The sequence below is a fragment of the Sus scrofa genome, chromosome X (assembly GCF_054392235.1).
Source record: "Sus scrofa isolate SSC_HxYL_T2T_F1_AM1 chromosome X, Sscrofa_HxYL_maternal_Yorkshire_Landrace_v2.0, whole genome shotgun sequence".
Lineage (NCBI taxonomy): Eukaryota > Metazoa > Chordata > Mammalia > Artiodactyla > Suidae > Sus > Sus scrofa.
In genome coordinates this window covers 124,790,834-124,809,602 of record NC_139401.1, presented here as the reverse complement: position 1 = coordinate 124,809,602, position 18,769 = coordinate 124,790,834, and the positions used below count along the sequence as shown (strand labels likewise).

The 18,769-nt window shown below is 42.0% G+C and overlaps 2 protein-coding genes across 3 annotated transcripts in view; one reads left to right on the top strand and one right to left on the bottom strand.

The window, feature by feature from the left end:
- LOC110257749 (uncharacterized) overlaps positions 1-18,769 on the bottom strand; it is a 643,664-nt gene that overhangs the window by 617,899 nt on the left and 6,996 nt on the right. The window lies entirely within an intron of this gene.
- CXHXorf66 (chromosome X CXorf66 homolog) lies at positions 167-4,169 on the top strand. Its single transcript, XM_003135428.4, has 3 exons — positions 167-324; positions 1,280-1,436; positions 3,144-4,169. Exons 1-3 carry the CDS (start codon positions 237-239, stop codon positions 3,967-3,969), a joined length of 1,071 nt encoding a protein of 356 aa, XP_003135476.1. The 5' UTR covers positions 167-236; the 3' UTR covers positions 3,970-4,169.

Below are 18,769 nucleotides of genomic sequence, written 5' to 3'. Positions count from 1 at the left end.
TTCCCTCAGCACTTAATAATGTCCCAACTTCCTTGATTTGAATTTGATAGTGTATTTGATGTAAAGGAGAAATAAATGATAATATTTGTCCATAGAAACTCCTGCCTCCCCATGGTGAGACTATGCTGTCAGAATATGACACAAAATGATGATGTCATAAAGCCCTAGAACAGGCTGAACCCTATCAAATACAGTAGTTTTCTTGGGAGGAGAAACATTTGAACAAGGCCCTGGACATGAATCTTTTTATTTATGTCCTACTTTTATCCGTTTGGACAAATAGTTGTTTAGATACAAACCAAAGTGATGAAACTTCTACTGCAGGTATGTGCCAACCTTAAAACCTAGAAATTATGACCTATTACATTATTATGCATTCAAACACTTAATTAGGCAAGCTAGTTGTGTTTAAGAAATCTGCAGTTTCTTGGATGTTACTATTAGTAGGTCTTCAAGAATTTCTAGACAACACTTGAGAGTTTTACTTCTGTGTAAAAAAATCCAAGCAACACAGAAGCATAGAGCACAGACATATCCTCTTTCAGTGCCCTTCCCCACCCAATCCACCAATTCCTCCCACCAAGAGCCAAACTAGATAACGCTCTGTGAATGGATCTGGCATAGTACTTAACATATAGTAGGTTTCAAGAAGTTTTTTTTCTTGTCCCAACCCCTTTCCCACCATACACATTCATACACACATTAACACCCAAGCGCATTCACACATACAGGACACACACACACACACACACCCCTAGGTAATAGGTTGAGCAAGCCATGATGCAGAGAGGTAACCCAGGTAATTATACTGATTATCCAGAGATGCCTCCCAAATTTGGTTTCTAGACTGCGGCTGGGGATGTGATAGAGGGAAGAAAATGACAGTGGAACACTTACCCTGCTGAAAAAATAACTGAAGAAGAGATTTGACTTTGAGCTATAGTAACAAATCACTATCAAAATGAAAGGTGGAGTTTCTGTTGTGGCTCAGTGGTAATGAGCCTGACGAGTATCCATGAGGACAAGGGTTCCATCCCTGACCTCACTCAGTGGGTTGGGGATTCGGTGTTGCTGTGAGCTGTGGTGTAGGTCGCAGACGTTGCTCAGATCTGGCGTTGCTGTGGCTGTCGTGTAGGCCGGCAGCTGCTGCTCCAGTTTGACCCCTAGCCTGGGAACTTCCATATGGTGTGGGCATGGCCTTAAAAGTCAAAAAAAAAAAAAAAGGTCATTTTTGGTTAACTAACACATTTTCTGGTGATACAATCTATCTCTTTGGCAGGAGCTAAGCACCGTGAATCAATGGAGACCAAAATGGACACTTTTAGGAAACATCTGCTCATTATCGTAATTGGTATTATGACCATAGCTTTTGTTTTTACCTGTCTTTGCCTTCTCCATTATAACTGCCTGAGCGATGATGTCCCCAAAGCAGGAACGTAAGTTTAACACCTTTGAATTAAGAATGTAAGGTGTGTGTATATATGTGTGTGTGTAGACATATAGTAGAGGTTTTGTTGTTGTTATAGTTACTTTAACATTAATTTTAGATTTCAAAAGAGCTACCAACATCTTGTGGGTGGGTACTTTCACTTAACTTTGTATCAGCTTTGGCCAAAGCTGTCTCCTATTCAGGGCTCAGCTGAACCCACGGCTACTAATTTCTTTATAACTTGAGTCTAAGAAAAGAAGGCATTGGAGTTCCTCTTGTAGCTCAGCAGTAACGAACCTGACTAGTATGCATGAGGACATGGGTTTGATGCCTGGCCCAGCTCAGTGGGTTAAGGATCCAGCATTGCTGTGAGCTGTGGTGTAGGCTGGCAGCTGCAGCTCTGATTCTATCCCTAGCCTGGGAACTTCCATACGCTGAGGGAGCGGTGCTAAAAAGACAAAAAAAAAAAAAAAAGGGAGAAGAAGAAAAAAAAGAAAAGAGGGCATGACTATCTGAATAAGACAGTAAGAATGGAAAATGGGAGAGAGAAGGAGTTCGGTCTCTGCATTCCAAAGACAACAAAATATTTGGGATAATTTACCATTTCCAGATGTAATAGCATGAAAAATTAACTGTTATTCAATGATCTCAGTCCCTGCCCCTCCTATAGGAAGATCAGGCTGGCCTTGAAACACTGGTGTCCTTAAAATTTCCCAATCCAAGGGCTGACGACTAAAACATACCAGTGCTCCATTCCTTTAGGTTTTAGAGAAATGTTGTAAATATAAATTTGCATGGATAGGAAATTTGATGGTGGAAATATGATAGGAAAACAATGAATTTGGTCTAAAGAGGGTTTTTTTTTTTTTTGGTGCGTGTAACAAGTTGTGGCATTTGTGTCTCGGTTGCGTATCAACTTGTGACTTTTTATAAAAAGTTTAATTTCTATAATAAATAAAATTCTTCTCTCCATCTCAACAGGAGATTTGAAACAATTTCATGTCATTCCATACATAGACTATATGGTTATCTATCGTGGTTGAAACAGTAAGATACTCTTAAGAAAAAGAAAAAGCATCCAGCATGGGTTCATATCTGTAACCTGAGTCATGGCCTTCAACACACTCCAATTCTTACTATGTTCAATTTTCCTGCTAGAGCCAGAAGAAGACCAAAAGTCTAAACTAACACAGTAGCCTGTGTTTTCTGGTGATAGCAATAGTACCCTTTTGATGTAAATTTTTTTTTAGATTTTTATTTTTTCCATTACAGCTGATTTACAGTATCCTGTCAATGTCCATTGTAAGCAAAGTCATCCAGTCATTCATATATGTATATATATATATATCTTTTTCTCACATTATCCCCCATCATGTCCATCACAAGTGACTAGATATAGTTCCCTGTGCTATACAGCAGGATCTCATTGCTTATCCACTCCAAATGCAATAGTTTGCATCTACGAACCCCAAACCCCCAGTCCATCCCACTCCCTCCCCATCCCTCTTGGCAACCACAAGTCTGTTCTCCATGTCCATGAGTTTCTTTTCTGTAGAAAGGTTCATTTGTGCAGTATATTAGATTCCAGATATAAATGACATCATATAGTATTTGTCTTTCTCTTTCTGACTTACCTCACATAGTATGAGAGTCTCCAGTTCCATCCATGTTGCCTGATTTAAATTTACATACTCCAAATTCTCTACATTTTTAGGGTGAAGAAAGAAGATATAAAAGCCAAGTCATCCAGATCATCCAAAATATCATTCAGTGACTCCAAGACAGCTAGTCTGTGTGATCCAGAAAAACAATCCATGCCATCCAGTATAGACAAGTTACCTGGCCTCTCAAGCCCAGAAAAGGCATCCATACCATCCAGTGCAGAAAAGTTAACCAAGCCCTCGAGTCAAGAAAAGTCATGCACGCCAGAAAGTCCCAAAAAAGTATTCAGATCATCCTGCCAGGGAAAGTCACATAGAACATGCAGTCCAGACAAGGCACGTAAGCGAGCTCATGCCCATAAGGAAGTCGGTCAGGTTAGTTCATCCTATCCCAGTAAAGCAGTCAGACCACCTTGGCAGCCCAGTCCACAACATCCAGTCAGCCCAACCAATTCTCCTTGTCCACCCTATCCACAAAATCAAACCTTGTCCAACCCATCCAGTTTGTCAAAACTGACCAAATCCCACAGATATCATAAACTGAAAAGGTCAGTTAATACAGGGAGAGCGGAAAGGTTATCTAGGCCTCAATCAGTCAAGTCTTGTCGGTGCTGCAAGGAAAAATGCCTTATTTACAGAGCTGCTTCTGGGCCTTTGGTCAATAATATTTCAGAGGCAAAGAAGAAGAATGCTCAAAGCCCACCTTTTCCACATAAATTGAAGCCTTTTCCCAAGCCCTTTCATAAGATAGATTCCAGGGACAATGTGTCTTGTGGCAACGCAAGTGACCATGACATGCTGACACATGACAGTGATGGTGACAGTGACAGGGAAATAACCATTATTTGCAACATGAAACGCAAGGAATTCATCTATTAAAACACCTGAAATAATTAAGAGCTCAATAAAAGTAAAAACCACCCATGAAAAAGCAAACTTATACCAACTATTTCACATTCACCATCTTTAAGATCCTGATAGAGGGAAAGTCTACTTATGATCACTATGAGATTAGACCTATCCATCTTGGAGGCAATTTATTTGAAAAATAATAAATTAAATGCTTTATATAACAAATTACTTTATTGTAATTATTGTATTTTAGAAGCATATGACCCTTTTGAGGGATCTTATTTAGATCTGGTCATTTGGATGGGAACCATAAACATACACACACATACACGCAAATATAGAGAGGAATTGCAAGATGGGTACCCTGGACTCCTTCCCTTGGAATGGACCTCAATTGAAATCCCAACCCAATTAACTTTATTTTTTAATGTTTACATACAGGCCTCCCAGTTTAAGACTGTCTCTCCATAATGCCCAGTGCTTGGCAGAAATGGCTCCATGTGCTTGGGTTGGGCTGCATTGGGGAAATGTCCTGATTTCTAAAACCATTTCTAATACCACTGCCTCCCTGACTGCTACAAAAGTGAGGGTCCAGCACCCACACCTGGAACTCCACGATAGTAGTCTAAGTCCTTTAGTCTTCATAATTTTCAACAAGGCTTTTCATTCCTTTTGTTATCCTTCAAAATGATAAAAAAAAAAATTGTCCTGTCATGTATTCTCAAAATGTCCCATTTGGAGGTTTGATTTTTTTTTCTTTTTTTTTTTTTTTTTTGCATTTTAGGGCCACAGGTGCGGCATATGGAGGTTCCCAGGCTAGGGTTAGGGTCTAATGGCCTATGCCAGAGCCACAGCAACACCAGATCCGAGCCATGTCTGCGATCTACACCACAGCTTGAGGCAACGCCGGATCCTTAACCCACTGAGCGAGGCCAGGAATCAAATGCTCACCCTCATGGTTCCCAGTCAGGTTGGTTTCCGCTGCGCCATGACAGGAACTCCCAGAGGTCTGATTTCTACCCATGTTCTTCAAGTGGTACCTGCCCACCTGGGTAGGCAGTGACTCGCCAGGAGTGGAAGGCCAGGGGAGAACCTTGGAGTTATATCCTCTAACTCCCCATTGATGAGAGGGGAGTTGTCCTTGCCTCCTTCCAAAGACATGGTTGAGAAAAGCAGACAAAGTCCTCAAGTCCCAGCCTATATTCTGGTACCGTGAGGCTAGTCCCCTATAACATCTAACAGGATAAGTTAAATGCCCTAACTAGCACGTAGTAAATGTGTACTATTTGTCAAGCATTGTACTGAGTCCCTTTATATCTTGTGGGTCTGAAGGCCAACCTCAAGTTTGCTGATTTAACTAAGGGGACTCATAAGACTCAAAAGCAGGTTATACTCATGGCTAAGGTTTATTAGAGCAAAAATATACAGACCAAGCACAATGGGAAAAAGGCTTGTATCAGAAGAAATCCCGAGAGGTGGGACACACACTTTCAAGTACTTAACATCTAGGGGCACCTAGGACATGCTTTCTTTCTAGCAACAAACTAGAGGGACATGTGCAAAGCACCTCTCCCTGGAGAAGCCTCCAAGTCTGAGGCTTTTATTGAGAACTGTTCCCATAGGTATATCACGCTACGTGACCAGTCACCACAAGTGAAACTCAGGTTCCCAACAAGGAAACCAGGTGCACATAATCAATGTTGATGTTTGTGTAAAGCAATCACGTGTACAAAACTTGATCATCAACCATTAACTTTAGAAAGTTCCCACAGGGTTGGCCAATGGTCCATCATGGTTCCAGTTCCCTTGACATACCAAGACCAAACAGCCAGACCTGCTATGTTAACACTTTCTTCACGTTTCACGTATTTTATTTAATCCCCAACAGTCCCCATTACATGGGAGATTATATGAGTTAACTGAGGCTCTGTTAACACATAATAAGATCACATCTAGTAGTTGGTTGAATCGAGATATGAATCTATGATTAGCTTATGCTCAGACTTTCATTATGCTGGACTGCCTTCTCACTGCCTGTTTCTAGCATGCCTGTTTATTCACAAATCACCCAATCCATCGGTATGAGCATAATCCCTGCTTGCTTTTTGATCAGTCTGGGCCATTCTCCCAGTCTACCAGGAGTATATAAAGATGTCTCATGTTCATGTTCATTCAGATCTGACTTCCGAAGAGCTTCTTCCTTTTTTTTTTTTTTTTTTTTTTTTTTTTGTCTTTTCTAGGGCCGCACCCACGGCATATGGAGGTTCCCAGGCTAGGGGTCCAATCACAGCTGTAGCCACCAGCCTACTCCAGAGCCACAGCAACATGGGATCCGAGCCACATCTGCGACCTACACCACAGCTCACGGCAACGCCGGATCCCCAACCCACTGAGCGAGGCCAGGATCGACCCACAACCTCATAGTTACTAGTCGGGTTCGTTAACCACTGAGCCATGAGGGAAACTCCCGGAAGAGCTTCTGCCTCTACTGGTAGTCCCCTGGTGGGGTCTGTACCCATAAGGTCATCAGAAAATTCAAAGACGGCACGAAATAGCTGCTTACATATAAAAGTTTTAAGAGATGGTATTTGCATTTTAAAAGCATTGTGGGAGCTACAGACTTGATTTCCTACTACTGGTATTGCCCTTTTTGAAAAGATAAACTGTAAAGAGTTAGAGTTGTTCTGGGTTAGCCTGCTCCTTTTTTGGTTTTTTTTGGTCATACCCATGGCAATGCAGATATTCCCAGGCCAGGTGTATAGTTGGTTTACAAGGTTGTGACAAGATCTGCTGTACAACAAAGTGATTCAGTCATAAAAATATACATATCCATTCTTTTTCAGGTTCTTTTCGCACATAGATGATCACAGAATATTGGGTAGACGTCCCTGTGCTATACAGCAGGTCCCCGTTGGTCAATCATTCCATATACCTCAGTGTGCATATGTCAATCCCAACCCCCCAGGCCATCCCTCCCACCCCACTCCCGCACCTGTCCCCTTTGGTAACCGTAAGTTTTTCAAAGTCTGTGAGTCTATTTCTGTTCTGCAAATAAATGCATTTGTATCCTTTCTTTATTTATTTTATTTTATTTTTTGTTTGTTTTTTGCCATTTCTTGGGCCGCTCTCGCGGCATATGGAGGTTCCCAGGCTAGGGATCTAATCGGAGCTGTAGCTGCCAGCCTCCGCCAGAGCCACAGCAACGCAGGATCCGAGCTACATCTGTGATCTACACCACAGCTCACGGCAACACCGGATCCTTAACCCACTGAGCAAGGCCAGGGATTGAACCCACAACCTCATGGTTCCTAGTCGGATTCATTAACCACTGCGCCACGACGGGAACGCCTATATCCTTTTTTTAGATTCCACACATAAGTGATATCATACAATGTTTGTCTTTCACTATTTAACTTCACTTAGTATGATAATCTCTAGGTCCAACCATTTTGCTGCAAATAGCATTATTTCAATCTTTTTATGGCTGATTAATATTCCATTGTATATATGTGCCACACCTTCTTTATCCATTCCTCTGCTGATGGACATTTAGGTTGCTTCCATATCTTGGCTATTGTAAATAGTGCTGCAAGGAATACTGGAATGCATCTATCTTTTCAGATTACGATTTTCTCTGTATAGATGCCCAGGAGTGGGATTACTGAATTGTTTGGTAGTTCTATTTTTAGTTTTCTGACGAACCTCCATACGGTTTTCCATAGAGGTTGCACCAATTTACATTCCCAACAGTGTAAGAGGGTTCCCTTTTCTCTACACTCTCTCTAGCATTTATTGTTTGTAGACTTTTGGATGATGGCCACTCTGGCTGGTGTAAGGTGGTACCTCACAGTAGTTTCGATTTGCATTTCTCTAATAATTAGTGATGTTAAGCCTCTTTCCATGTGTTTTTTGGCCATCTGCAGGTCTTCTTTGGAGAAATGTCTATTTAGATCTTCAGCTCATTTTTTGATTGGGTGTCTCCTAATTTTTTTAACAGTTGTTTTGTTCAGATGATGCTGATCAGCATATGACAGCATCTAAGACTAAGGAGTTTTTTTGTTTTGTTTTGTTTTTTAGCCACACCTGTGGCATGCAGAAGTTCCCTAGCCAAGGATCAAACCCACACCATAGCAGTAACCAGAGCCACAGCAGTGACAACACTGGATCCTTAACCCACTGAGCCACCAGAGAACTCCTAAGACGAAGTTTTTTTAAAATCAAAATTACAATTTCATTGGCTAATCTGGCTTCATATTGTAAGATGATTTCGGAATTAATCCGAGCTGTCAGTAGCCTAGAAAATAGCAAAAGTCGAAATGGTATGGTTTTCTGTTTAAATTCAAGCAATATCTTGGTAGGCAAAGCCAGATAATCTTAAGCTCTATTCTCCTACTCATTTTTAAGCTAGAGACTTGTAACACTTTAAAGGCAATGAATATTAATATCTGATAAAAATGACTAACTTCCAGTGACAACCAATGATAATGACATCTTAAGAACAAGTTATCAGCATGAGTATGTATGTTCCTTTTTAAACCACACTTAATTATAGCGTAGGAGTCTACAGAATATTTGAAGCTCATTCAATGTGCAAAATTCTAAGTGCATTAATAGGGTATTCACACATAAAAACCAATATAAAATATGTAATAAAATATCAACCATGAGTCAGAGAAGAATTTTAGCAAAAAAATATTATTTACTGATGAAAGTTTGCACAAGCTAATAATTAAAATAATTAAATCCTATCACTCCAAAGGATAGTCCTTAGCACTTCTGGAAATGTCCTGATTTAAGTAAGAGGGCTCTGAATTTCCATTTCCTGGCCTCTTGCAGCACGATCTCAGCTCTCACGGTATCTTTCTCCCTCCGTCTCGCTCTGTTTCTCTTCCCCTGTTCAGTGAGAGTCAGGGCCGTACTGCAGTCAGTCAGGGGCTTCCTCACATTTCCCTTCTCCAGGGGGTGCTGTGAAGCCAGTTGCAAGTGTGGCCCTTCCCCCTCAGACCATCCCCACTCTTTGCCTTGAATCCACATTCCTTCCACTCATCTCCAACACCGATACCTTATTCCTGGCTATGGAAAATTATATTTTGCTCCTTTTGTTCAGTACAGCTCTTTCTCAAAGCCAATTACTTAAAATGCTAAAAGGTCAGATTTCAAACATGTCTCACATATATTTCCTACATGAAATGACATAAGCAAGGAGCTAAAGGACGCTTAGAGACCCTCTCTTCTACCCTCCTGGGGGGAGAGGGAGCTGCAAAGAACTGAAGCGGCGCTCATTCAGCAAGACGGCCTCTTTTTACCAGGGTTGAGGAGGCTAGCTGACTCTGACATGTGCCGGGATTGCAGAACTTTAAGTGGTCTCAGAGAACTGATACACCGGATGCAGGATGTTTACAGTGGTGTCAAAAAGGACTTATTGGAGGAGTGTGACCATGGCTCAGTGGTATCGAATCTGACTAGTATCCATGAAGACACAGGTTTGATCCCTGGCCTCGCTCAGTGGGTTAAGGATCTGGCGTTGCCGTGAGCATTTTGGAGATGCCGTGTAGGTTGCAGACATGGCTCGGATCTAGCATTGCTGTGGCTGTGGTGTAGGCTGGCAGGTGCAGCTTTGATATGACCCTTAGCCTGGGAACCACCATATGCCATGGGTGTGGCCCTAAAAAGACAAAAAAAAAATTTTTTTTAAAAAGGACTTACTGGAGTTCCTGTTTTGGCTCAACAGGTTAAGAATCTGACTAGTATCCATTAGGATGCAAGTTCAATCCCTGGCCTCACTCAGTGGGTTAAGGATCCAGCGCTGTCATGAGCTACAGCAAAGGTCACAGATGCAACTCAGATCTGGCATTGCTATGGCTGTGGTGTAGGCCTATAGCTGCAGATCCAATTTGACCCCTAGCCTGGGAACTTCCATATGCTGCAGGTGCATCTCTAAAAAGCAGAAAAAAAAAAGGACTTATTATAAGTCTTCAGCTTTATGGGTTCTCAAAATCCTACAGTCCCTGCCACAATGTGCAATCCCTAACAATTAGAAGCAGCAAAGGAGGGGAAATAGAAGTAGGAAAAAAAAAAAACTTTGTGGGAGCTTCAGTCAAATATCTCTTTAATAATAACTGATATGCAACCCTCAATTATTCCTGTGTTGCCGCAACCTTAGATAACAAGGGTTAATCATGATTAGCTTTGTGATTATTTATATAGTGCATAGAAAGGGCCATCTTTGAAATAAGCAAGGGCTAATTACAAGCTTACATCTAAGAACTTTCAGGTAGTGCTACTGGAGAATATTTCTGCTTAGAATTATTACCTCATGTGCCTGAATAACACATTGAAAAGACTGCTGAAGGAGGTGAAGAAATAAATTGCCATAAATATGTCATATATAAGTATTTTACTTTAAAGATAAAATATAGGGAGTTCTCGTCGTGGAGCAGCGGAAACGAATCCGACTAGGAATGATGAGATTGTGGGTTCGATCCCTGGCCTCCCTCAGTGGGTTAAGGATCCGGTATTGCCGTGAGCTGTGGTACAGATCACAGATGCAGCTTGGATCCTGCATTGTTATAGCTGTGGTGTTGGCCAGCAGCTGTAGCTCCTATTGGACCCCTAGCCTGGGAACCTCCATATGCCATGGATGCAGCCCTAAAAAGCAATAAATAAATAAATAAATAGATAAATAAATATAAAACATAGGAACTATATAGTCTAACTGAATCACTTTGTTGCAGAGCAGAAATTATAACACTGTAAATCAACTATACTTCAATAAAACTTTAAAAAATGAAAAAAGGAAGTATACATTTTTCTTTGAATAGTAAAAATTTGCCAATAATAAAAAAAATTCATATATATCCTGTCATTAAACTCTTCTCTTTCCCGGAAAAATGGATTATTTTTTCATGACCCATTCAAATTGTCAAAAGGCAGGTAACTACAAAGAATAAAAGGAGAAACAAAGGCCTATGATAATGAATGTCTTGAATACTTAGTCCTGGAAATATAGAGTGAACTGTATGTCACCTTCTCTGCCATTTTGCAAAATAAGAAAATCAGTGTCCAATTGTGTGGTTGTAAACTGGAACCTAAAAATGTGACTGACTGAGTTCCTTCTGTGGTGCAGTGGAAACAAATCCAACTAGGAACCATGAGGTTGCAGGTTCCATCCCTGGCCTCACTCAGTGGGTTAAGGATCCGGCATTGCTGTGAGCTGTGGTGTAGGCTGGCGGCTACAGCTCCATTTGGACCCCTAGGCTGGGAACCTCCATATGCTGCAGGTGCGGCCCTAAAAAGCACACACACCAAAAAAAAATGTGACACTCCGGTGTTTACTACAGCCCTATTTACAATAACTAAACATGGAAACCACCTAAGTGCCCATTAATAGACAAGTAGCTTATGATGACACACACACACACAGGAATATTACTCAGCCATAAAAAAGAAGGAAACAATGCCATCTGCAGCTACATGGAGGGACCTAGAGATTATCATACTAAGTAAAGTAAGTCAGACAGAGAAAGATAAATATCATATGATATCACTTATATGTGGAATCTAAAAAAATGATACAAATGAATTATTTACAGAAATAGACTCACACACATAGAAATCAAACTTACAGTTATTAAAGGGGAAGTTGGGGGAGGGATAAATTAGGACTTTGGGATTAACAGATACTACTACATATAAAAGATTAAAAACAAGGACCTACAGTAAAGCACAGGAAACTATATTTAATATCTTATAATAACCTATAATGGAAAATAATCTGAAATATATATATATATGTAATATATATATAAGAAAACCAGTGGGGAGTTACTGCTAATGAATACATCAGTTGGAAAAACAATTTTAATTTTTCACTCAGTTGATTTGCTGTTTTAATTTGTTCATTTAGTCATTAAAAGTGATATTAATGAAACCTGAAAATGCTTATATGTAAGTTTTAAAAGCCAGGTACTGGGAGTTCTCGTCGTGGTGCAGTGGTTAACAAATCCGACTAGGAACCATGAGGTTGTGGGTTCGGTCCCTGCCCTTGCTCAGTGGGTTAACGATCCGGCCTTGCCGTGAGCTGTGGTGTAGATCGTAGATGCGGCTCGGATCCCGCGTTGCTGTGGCTCTGGTGTAGGCCGGTGGCTACAGCTCCGATTGGACCCCTAGCCTGGGAACCTCCATATGCCGAGGGAGCGGCCCAAGAAATGGCAAAAAGACAAAAAAAAAAAAAAAAAAAAAAAAAAAAGAAGAAGAAAAAAGAAAAGCCAGATACTAAAAAAGTCTGCACTGGTATTATATCTGTGGTATTTATGCATATGGACAAAGACTGAGAGAGGACATGGATAAATAAAGTATATATTTCTGTGGTAAAAAGAATTTATGGATACCATATATATAACTGATTCAATTATATATATATATAGCGTGTGTGTGTGTGTATGTGCGTGTGTGTGCCACTTTGCTCTATACCTAAAACTAACACAATATTATAAATCAACTATACTTCAATTTAAAAAAAAGAATGTGACTGAGCTGCTTACCTTTAATTTCTACATGCTTATCTAAATATTAATATAAAGGTATTCACAGCAAAGTTAAATTCTGAAGTACTACAGGAATAGTGGCATATATGAATTATTAACATTAGAGGCAGTCAACTCATGATGTTTGTTCTAAAAAGAAATATATCACTTGTATAAACAAGTCTCTTTATAATCCTTAGTTTCACTGAAAGAACAGTGATGACAATCAGTGAAACTGTCAAAAACAACGTTCTCTATGCTGATCTCTGGAGGTCACCAGAGGAAAAAGTGAGAACCTTACGAAGTCACTTAAAACCTTAAAGCTGTGGTGTAGGTCACAGATGTGGCTCGGATCCCGTGTTGCTGTGGCTGTAGTGTAGGCCAGCAGCTGTAGCTCCAATTCATCTCTAGCCTGGGAACTTCCATATGTCATGAGTGTGGCCCTGAAAAGCAAAAAAATTAAAGCAGTATGGAGTAAGCTATTTAGGGGCCATGTGCCAATTACTAAACTGGTGGATTGTCAGGAAACCAGTCTGGACTTCTACATGCTAATTCAAACCACTTTATTTTTCATTACTGTTCTATTTGCTAAAATACATAAGTCTCAAATAGAGAGTTACGGTGCTCTAGAGCCTTGAACCACTTTTACACTGTGGCCAGTCTCCCCATGAACATCTCCCCTATTCATTAACTAGGTACTGGCTGATGGGCTGGAGGGAAAATAATATTTTCTTGTGACCATAACATCCCATGGGTCCTCCATATATGCCAGATTTTGTGGTGTAGTTTCTTTTTCTAAAGCTCGCATTTTGTTGTACACTTCAGTTGGAGCACAGGTAATATGGACCAAGTGTTATTCAGACATACCAGGCCTCGGAAGTTCTGCCACACAAACATCGCATTGAAACACCTTTTTTTTTTTTCCTTTTTTTGCCACCCTCTAGCATATGGAGTTCCTGGGCCAGGGACCAGATCTGAGCCACAGCTTCAACCTACGCCATAGCTGTGGAAGGCCGGATTCTTTAACCCACTGTGCCAGGCCAGGGACCAAACCTGTGTCCAGGTGCTGCAGAGACGCTGCAGATACCATTGTGCCACAGGGAGAACTCCTACATTGAAGCAATTTTGTGAGAAGTACTCAAACAAGAGGAGAAGCAAATCTAGGAGATGTGAGGGGTATGTGGTTTGAGGGCGAAGGAATACTCTGGGGTTACGGGTTGAAATGTGCCCCTCCCCCAAATCCACATGTTGAAGTCCTAAACCCCAGTATCTCAGAAGGTGACCTTTTGAAAACAGGGTCATTGCAGATGTAAATAGTTAAGATGAGGTCATATCGTACTAGAGTGGGCCCCTAACCCCAAATTACTGGTGTTGTTATAAAAAGGGGAACATTGGACCCAGACAAGCAGAGAGAATGCCTCGTGAAGATGAGTCATGCTGCCACAAGCCAAGGAACTACCAGGTCGTGCTCTGGTGCCTTCAGAGGAGGGCATGGCCCTACTGACACCTCCATCGCAGACATCTAGCCTCCAGAACCTTGAGATCAAAAAATCTGGAGTTCCCATCGTGGCGCAGTGGTTAACGAATCCGACTAGGAATCATGAGGTGGCGGGTTCGGTCCCTGCCCTTGCTCAGTGGGTTAACGATCCGGCGTTGCCGCGAGCTGTGGTGTAGGTTGCAGATGCGGCTCGGATCCCACGTTGCTGCGGCTCTGGTGTAGGCCGGTGGCTACAGCTCCGATTCAACCCCTAGCCTGGGAACCTCCATATGCCACAGGAGCGGCCCAAGAAATAGCAAAAAAAGACAAAAAAATAAAAATTAAAAAAAAAAATCTCTGCTGTTTCAGCCACCCAGTTTTGTGGGACTTGGTTATGGCAGCCCCAGGAAACGAATACACGCAGTGAAGTTTACTGTGGCCCTAAAAATAGCTAAGGCCAAGTGATGGAAAAATAAGAGGGGAGTACCAGGGAGGAAACGTCCTTTCCCACCTCATGCCTCACACTGCCTCCTCCCCACAGGGAAAGGAGTGACTCATCTGATTGTACAGAGTTAAACTGCACTAGGTCACACATCGTTGGTGGATAAGGTGACCACCTGCAAAGGTGGTTCGAGTTTGCTGTGCTCTCTGGACAGCCTGTGACTGGGTGCGTGAGGCAGCTCTGGAGTCCGTTCCGCTGGCTGGGTAAGTGGACAGGAGCCTGATTTTAAAACTCTAGTCATCTCTATCTTCTCTCCTCTCTCTTCTTCCTCTCTCTACACATGAATATACAGGTTGGTCTCTAGATTACAAATCGAGGAGAAAGTCAGAGGCCCCCTTCTTAAGTCACAGGTCTAGGCTGCATCCACAATCTACTTTTTCTTTTCTTTTCTTTTTTTTTTTCTCTTTTTAGGGCCACACCCACGGCATATGGAGGTTCCCAGGCTAGGGATCGAATCGGAGCTACAGCTTCCAGCCTACGCCAGAGCCACAGCAATGCAGGATCCGAGCCACATCTGGGACCTACACCACAGCTCATGGCAATGCCAGATCCTTAACCCAATGAGCAAGGCCAGGGATCAAACCTGCAACCTCATGGTTCCTAGTTGGATTCATTTCTGCTGTGCCACGACAGGAACTCCCCCAATCTACTTCCTAACAGCACTCTGAGTTGAGTTATTAGGTCTTGGCTAACCATTAGTGAATAAATCAGTCCTTTGTAATCAGCAGTTTTTTTTGTTTTGTTTTGTTTTTTATCTTTTGTCTTTTCAGGACAGCACCCACGGCAATATGGAGGTTCCCAGGCTAGGTAGGGGTCCAACTGGAGCTTTAGCCACCAGCCTACACCACAGCCACAGCAATGCCAGATCCAAGCCACATCTGGGACCTACACCACAGCTCACGGCAACGTCGGATCCTTAACCCACTGAGCAGGGCCAGGGATCGAACCTGCAACCTCATGGTTCCTAGTCAGATTGGTTTCTGCTGTGCCACAACGGGAACTCCCAGTAGTTTGTTTTTGACTGGGTTATTGAAGAGGAATGACTGGTCTCGAAAACTCTAAACAAACCCTGCCCAAGAGTCATAAAGTCCAGTTGATACCACTTAAAGTTCCTTTGCAAGAATTTCCAGGAAAGTTCTTTTTTGAAATTGTGGCATTTGTTATTACGCATGGTGCTCCAAACACCACTGATTGATGCGCAGAGAGTTAACAGTAATCAGACTCTGCCCTAAACAGCTTCTATTCTGTGGAAGAGACAACCCATCCATGACCCATGCCCCAAAAAAATTTGTACTAAAATCTGTCTGGAATGAAAAATCAAGCCTTCAAAAATAGAGCCAATAATAGTAAAACATGCAATATTCTAAAGTTGGACTATTGCTATGGCCGCACCAAATCTCTGCTAGTCAGAGGTATTTTAGTTTAGGATTTTTACCCACCTTCGAAGGGTATTGACTTACTAGAAAAAAATTTCACTGTGCCAGCTCAGGGGTGAGTCCAAGAGAGGCCTTGGGGATAGGGCTGCTAGATTTAGCAAATAAAATGCAGGATGCCCATTAAGTTTGAATTTCTCAGAAATAATGAATAATTTTTTGGTGTGCACATTTCAAAGAATATTCATAGTTTATCTGAAATTCAAATTTAATTGGGCTTCCTGTACTACTCAAGGAGGCAACCCCACTCAAGGAGGACAAAAAGGAGAATATATGTGAACAGATTAGATAGTTAATTTGCCCACCAAGACTCACTTAACTTCTTCAGGCTTAACCTGGCATGTTTATAGCTCTGGAAGGGACAGCCCTTTACACAATGAGATTCTGGTCTCTCAACCTTGTGTGAACCAAAAGTAGACAAGTTGGCATCCTGGGAGCACATACATTAGCCTGCCAGCAGACTGGATCTCCTGAAAATTTTCAGTAGAACACACAGAGACTCTGATGAGAGAACTATGTGGATGCTTGAATTAAATGAGTTCGAGTCAGGCTGGGAAGGCCTGTTAGGTAGAAAGTAGAAGGTGACAGGCAAAAGCAAAGAGGAGGTAGAGAGAAGCATAGAAGAGAGACACTACATGGTCATTAAGAGAAAGGGCAAGAAAGCTCAGCTTCTGCTTGCCAAGTCCAGTCTCACTTACTCTGTACTTTATAGGCCAGATAGCTGTAATACTGTCTGTCGTATTCTTATAATAAATTCCCCCTCTTTAGCTAGCTTGAAAGAGTTTCCACTCTTTGCCACCACTGATCCTTGACTACGAAATGGTATGACCTCTTAAGGTCGGGACGAGAATGACAAATGGCTTTCATCTCAGGTGATCAGTCTGACCTATTCACATAATTGTGCAGAGGGCTGGACTGCAAAAGGTTATGGGATTCCTTCCAAAATCAGTGACTAGGAGAGCCACGACTGGCTAGCACTGTCTGCTGCGGCAGTGGGAGTGGGGAAGGGTAGTGGCTATGTCATATATTTGCCACCCCAGCAGGTGAGGGAAAAACGGACATAAGCATAGGTCTTCTTCTAAAAGGTGCCAAAGATCACTGCGTAACTACATTAGAGAAATAGGAGGTTACACAAAATATGCAGAAATTTCATCACCTCTAATCACAGCAGCTTGCTGAACTTTTGCCTTTTCCCTTCCTCTTCTTTACACGTACAAGATCCTTAATTTCTTTCTATGGAAGGTCACCAACAGAAATGAGTATGAATCAATTATTTTCCTGGCAGGCTGCATCAAGACTATGTTGATATTTAAACAGTTCACGGGAAAATATGCCAAGACTATAAATAAATTCTGTATACATTTGAGATCATGAATATTGTTTATGATCTGGGCCAAGAATAAAAGCCAATTAGGAAAATTACCGTATATTGCTGAGCCAGCTGTGGTTTAAACCAAAGAAGATACTGACTTTTCCCACTAAATAATATTAACAACTAATATTAATATGGCACTTTACAAACTCCAAAAGTGAAACGGTCTCACATTCCTTTATTAAGTACAAAATTACTGCTATCAGGAACACTGCACATATTACAAATGCGTACACCTTCCAGGAATCACCATCCCTAAAGTGGGGTGAATCAGGGCAATTTTTTTTTTTGGTCTTTTTAGGGCCACACTCGAGGCCTATGGAAGTTCCCAGGCCAGGGGTTGAGTCAAAGCTGCAGCTGCCAGCCTACAACACAGCCACAGCACACGGGACCCGATCTGCATCTGCAAGCTCCACCACAGCTCATGGCAACAGCAGATCCTAAACCTACTGAGCGAGGCCAGGGATTGAACCCACATCCTCATGCATACTAGTTGGGTTCATTATGGCTGAGCCACAATGGGAACTCCAAGGGCAATTATTGAGAGCCCTGTGCTCCAGGGAACATCAAATTTCTGGTAGATGAACCAACAACTGAGGGAGGCAGCCCAAAGGAGATAAGGAAGGTAATGATATTCTGGGTACTTAGAAAGCAAAAACTGTTGCCTGACAAATACACACAACTGGTCCATAAACTCGACACCACACTTTTGTAACTTTTCTATTCCTTGAACCTATTTGGGTAACAATGTTGGGATGGGAAGAGGAGTGGGTCTGCTGGAGACCCAGAGTGATTAGACTCTGAACTTCCCATGGAAGTATCCATGAGAATGCGGGTTTGATCCCTGGCCTCACTCAGCGGGTTAAGGATCCAGCATTGCCATGAGCTTTGGTGTAGGTCGCAGACGGGGCTCAGATCCGGCGTGGCTGTGGCTGTGATGTAGGCCGGCAGGTGCTGCTCCAATTTGATGCCTAGCCTGGGAACTTCCATATGCCACGAGTGCAGCCCTAAAAAAAAAAAAAAAAAAAAGGAGTTCCCGTTGTGACTCAGTGGTAACAAATCCGTCTAGTATCCACGAACTTCCCGTGGAAGCCTGAGGGTCAATGGACACTTGCCTGCCCTTTGGTAACTTAAAAACAGTCATTAATGAGAGGAGATCACCCAGTAGCCACAGAATGACAGTTACCAGAGAAAGAGCCTAGTTATTAATTATGACTTAGAGCTGAGCAGCAGTTGAGACATTACCAATCATAGTTTTAGCACTGTTCTGCGGGAGAGGAGCTAATTAACTTCTTGTGAAAAACTACAAAAGTATTGTCTCTTTCAACTCCACATTCTATCTGGTTGCCCGGGTGATTCTGGACAATCTATACGTATGGCTATACGCAGAGAAAGAAGCAGCTTTACTCGAGTGCCAAGGATATGCAGCGTAAGTCTTTCGTTTATTTGATGGGTTCAGTCTTGTTTTCATTGTTGGGTGTTCTCTGTTACCCAGGATTGATTAGGAAGAGTCTCACA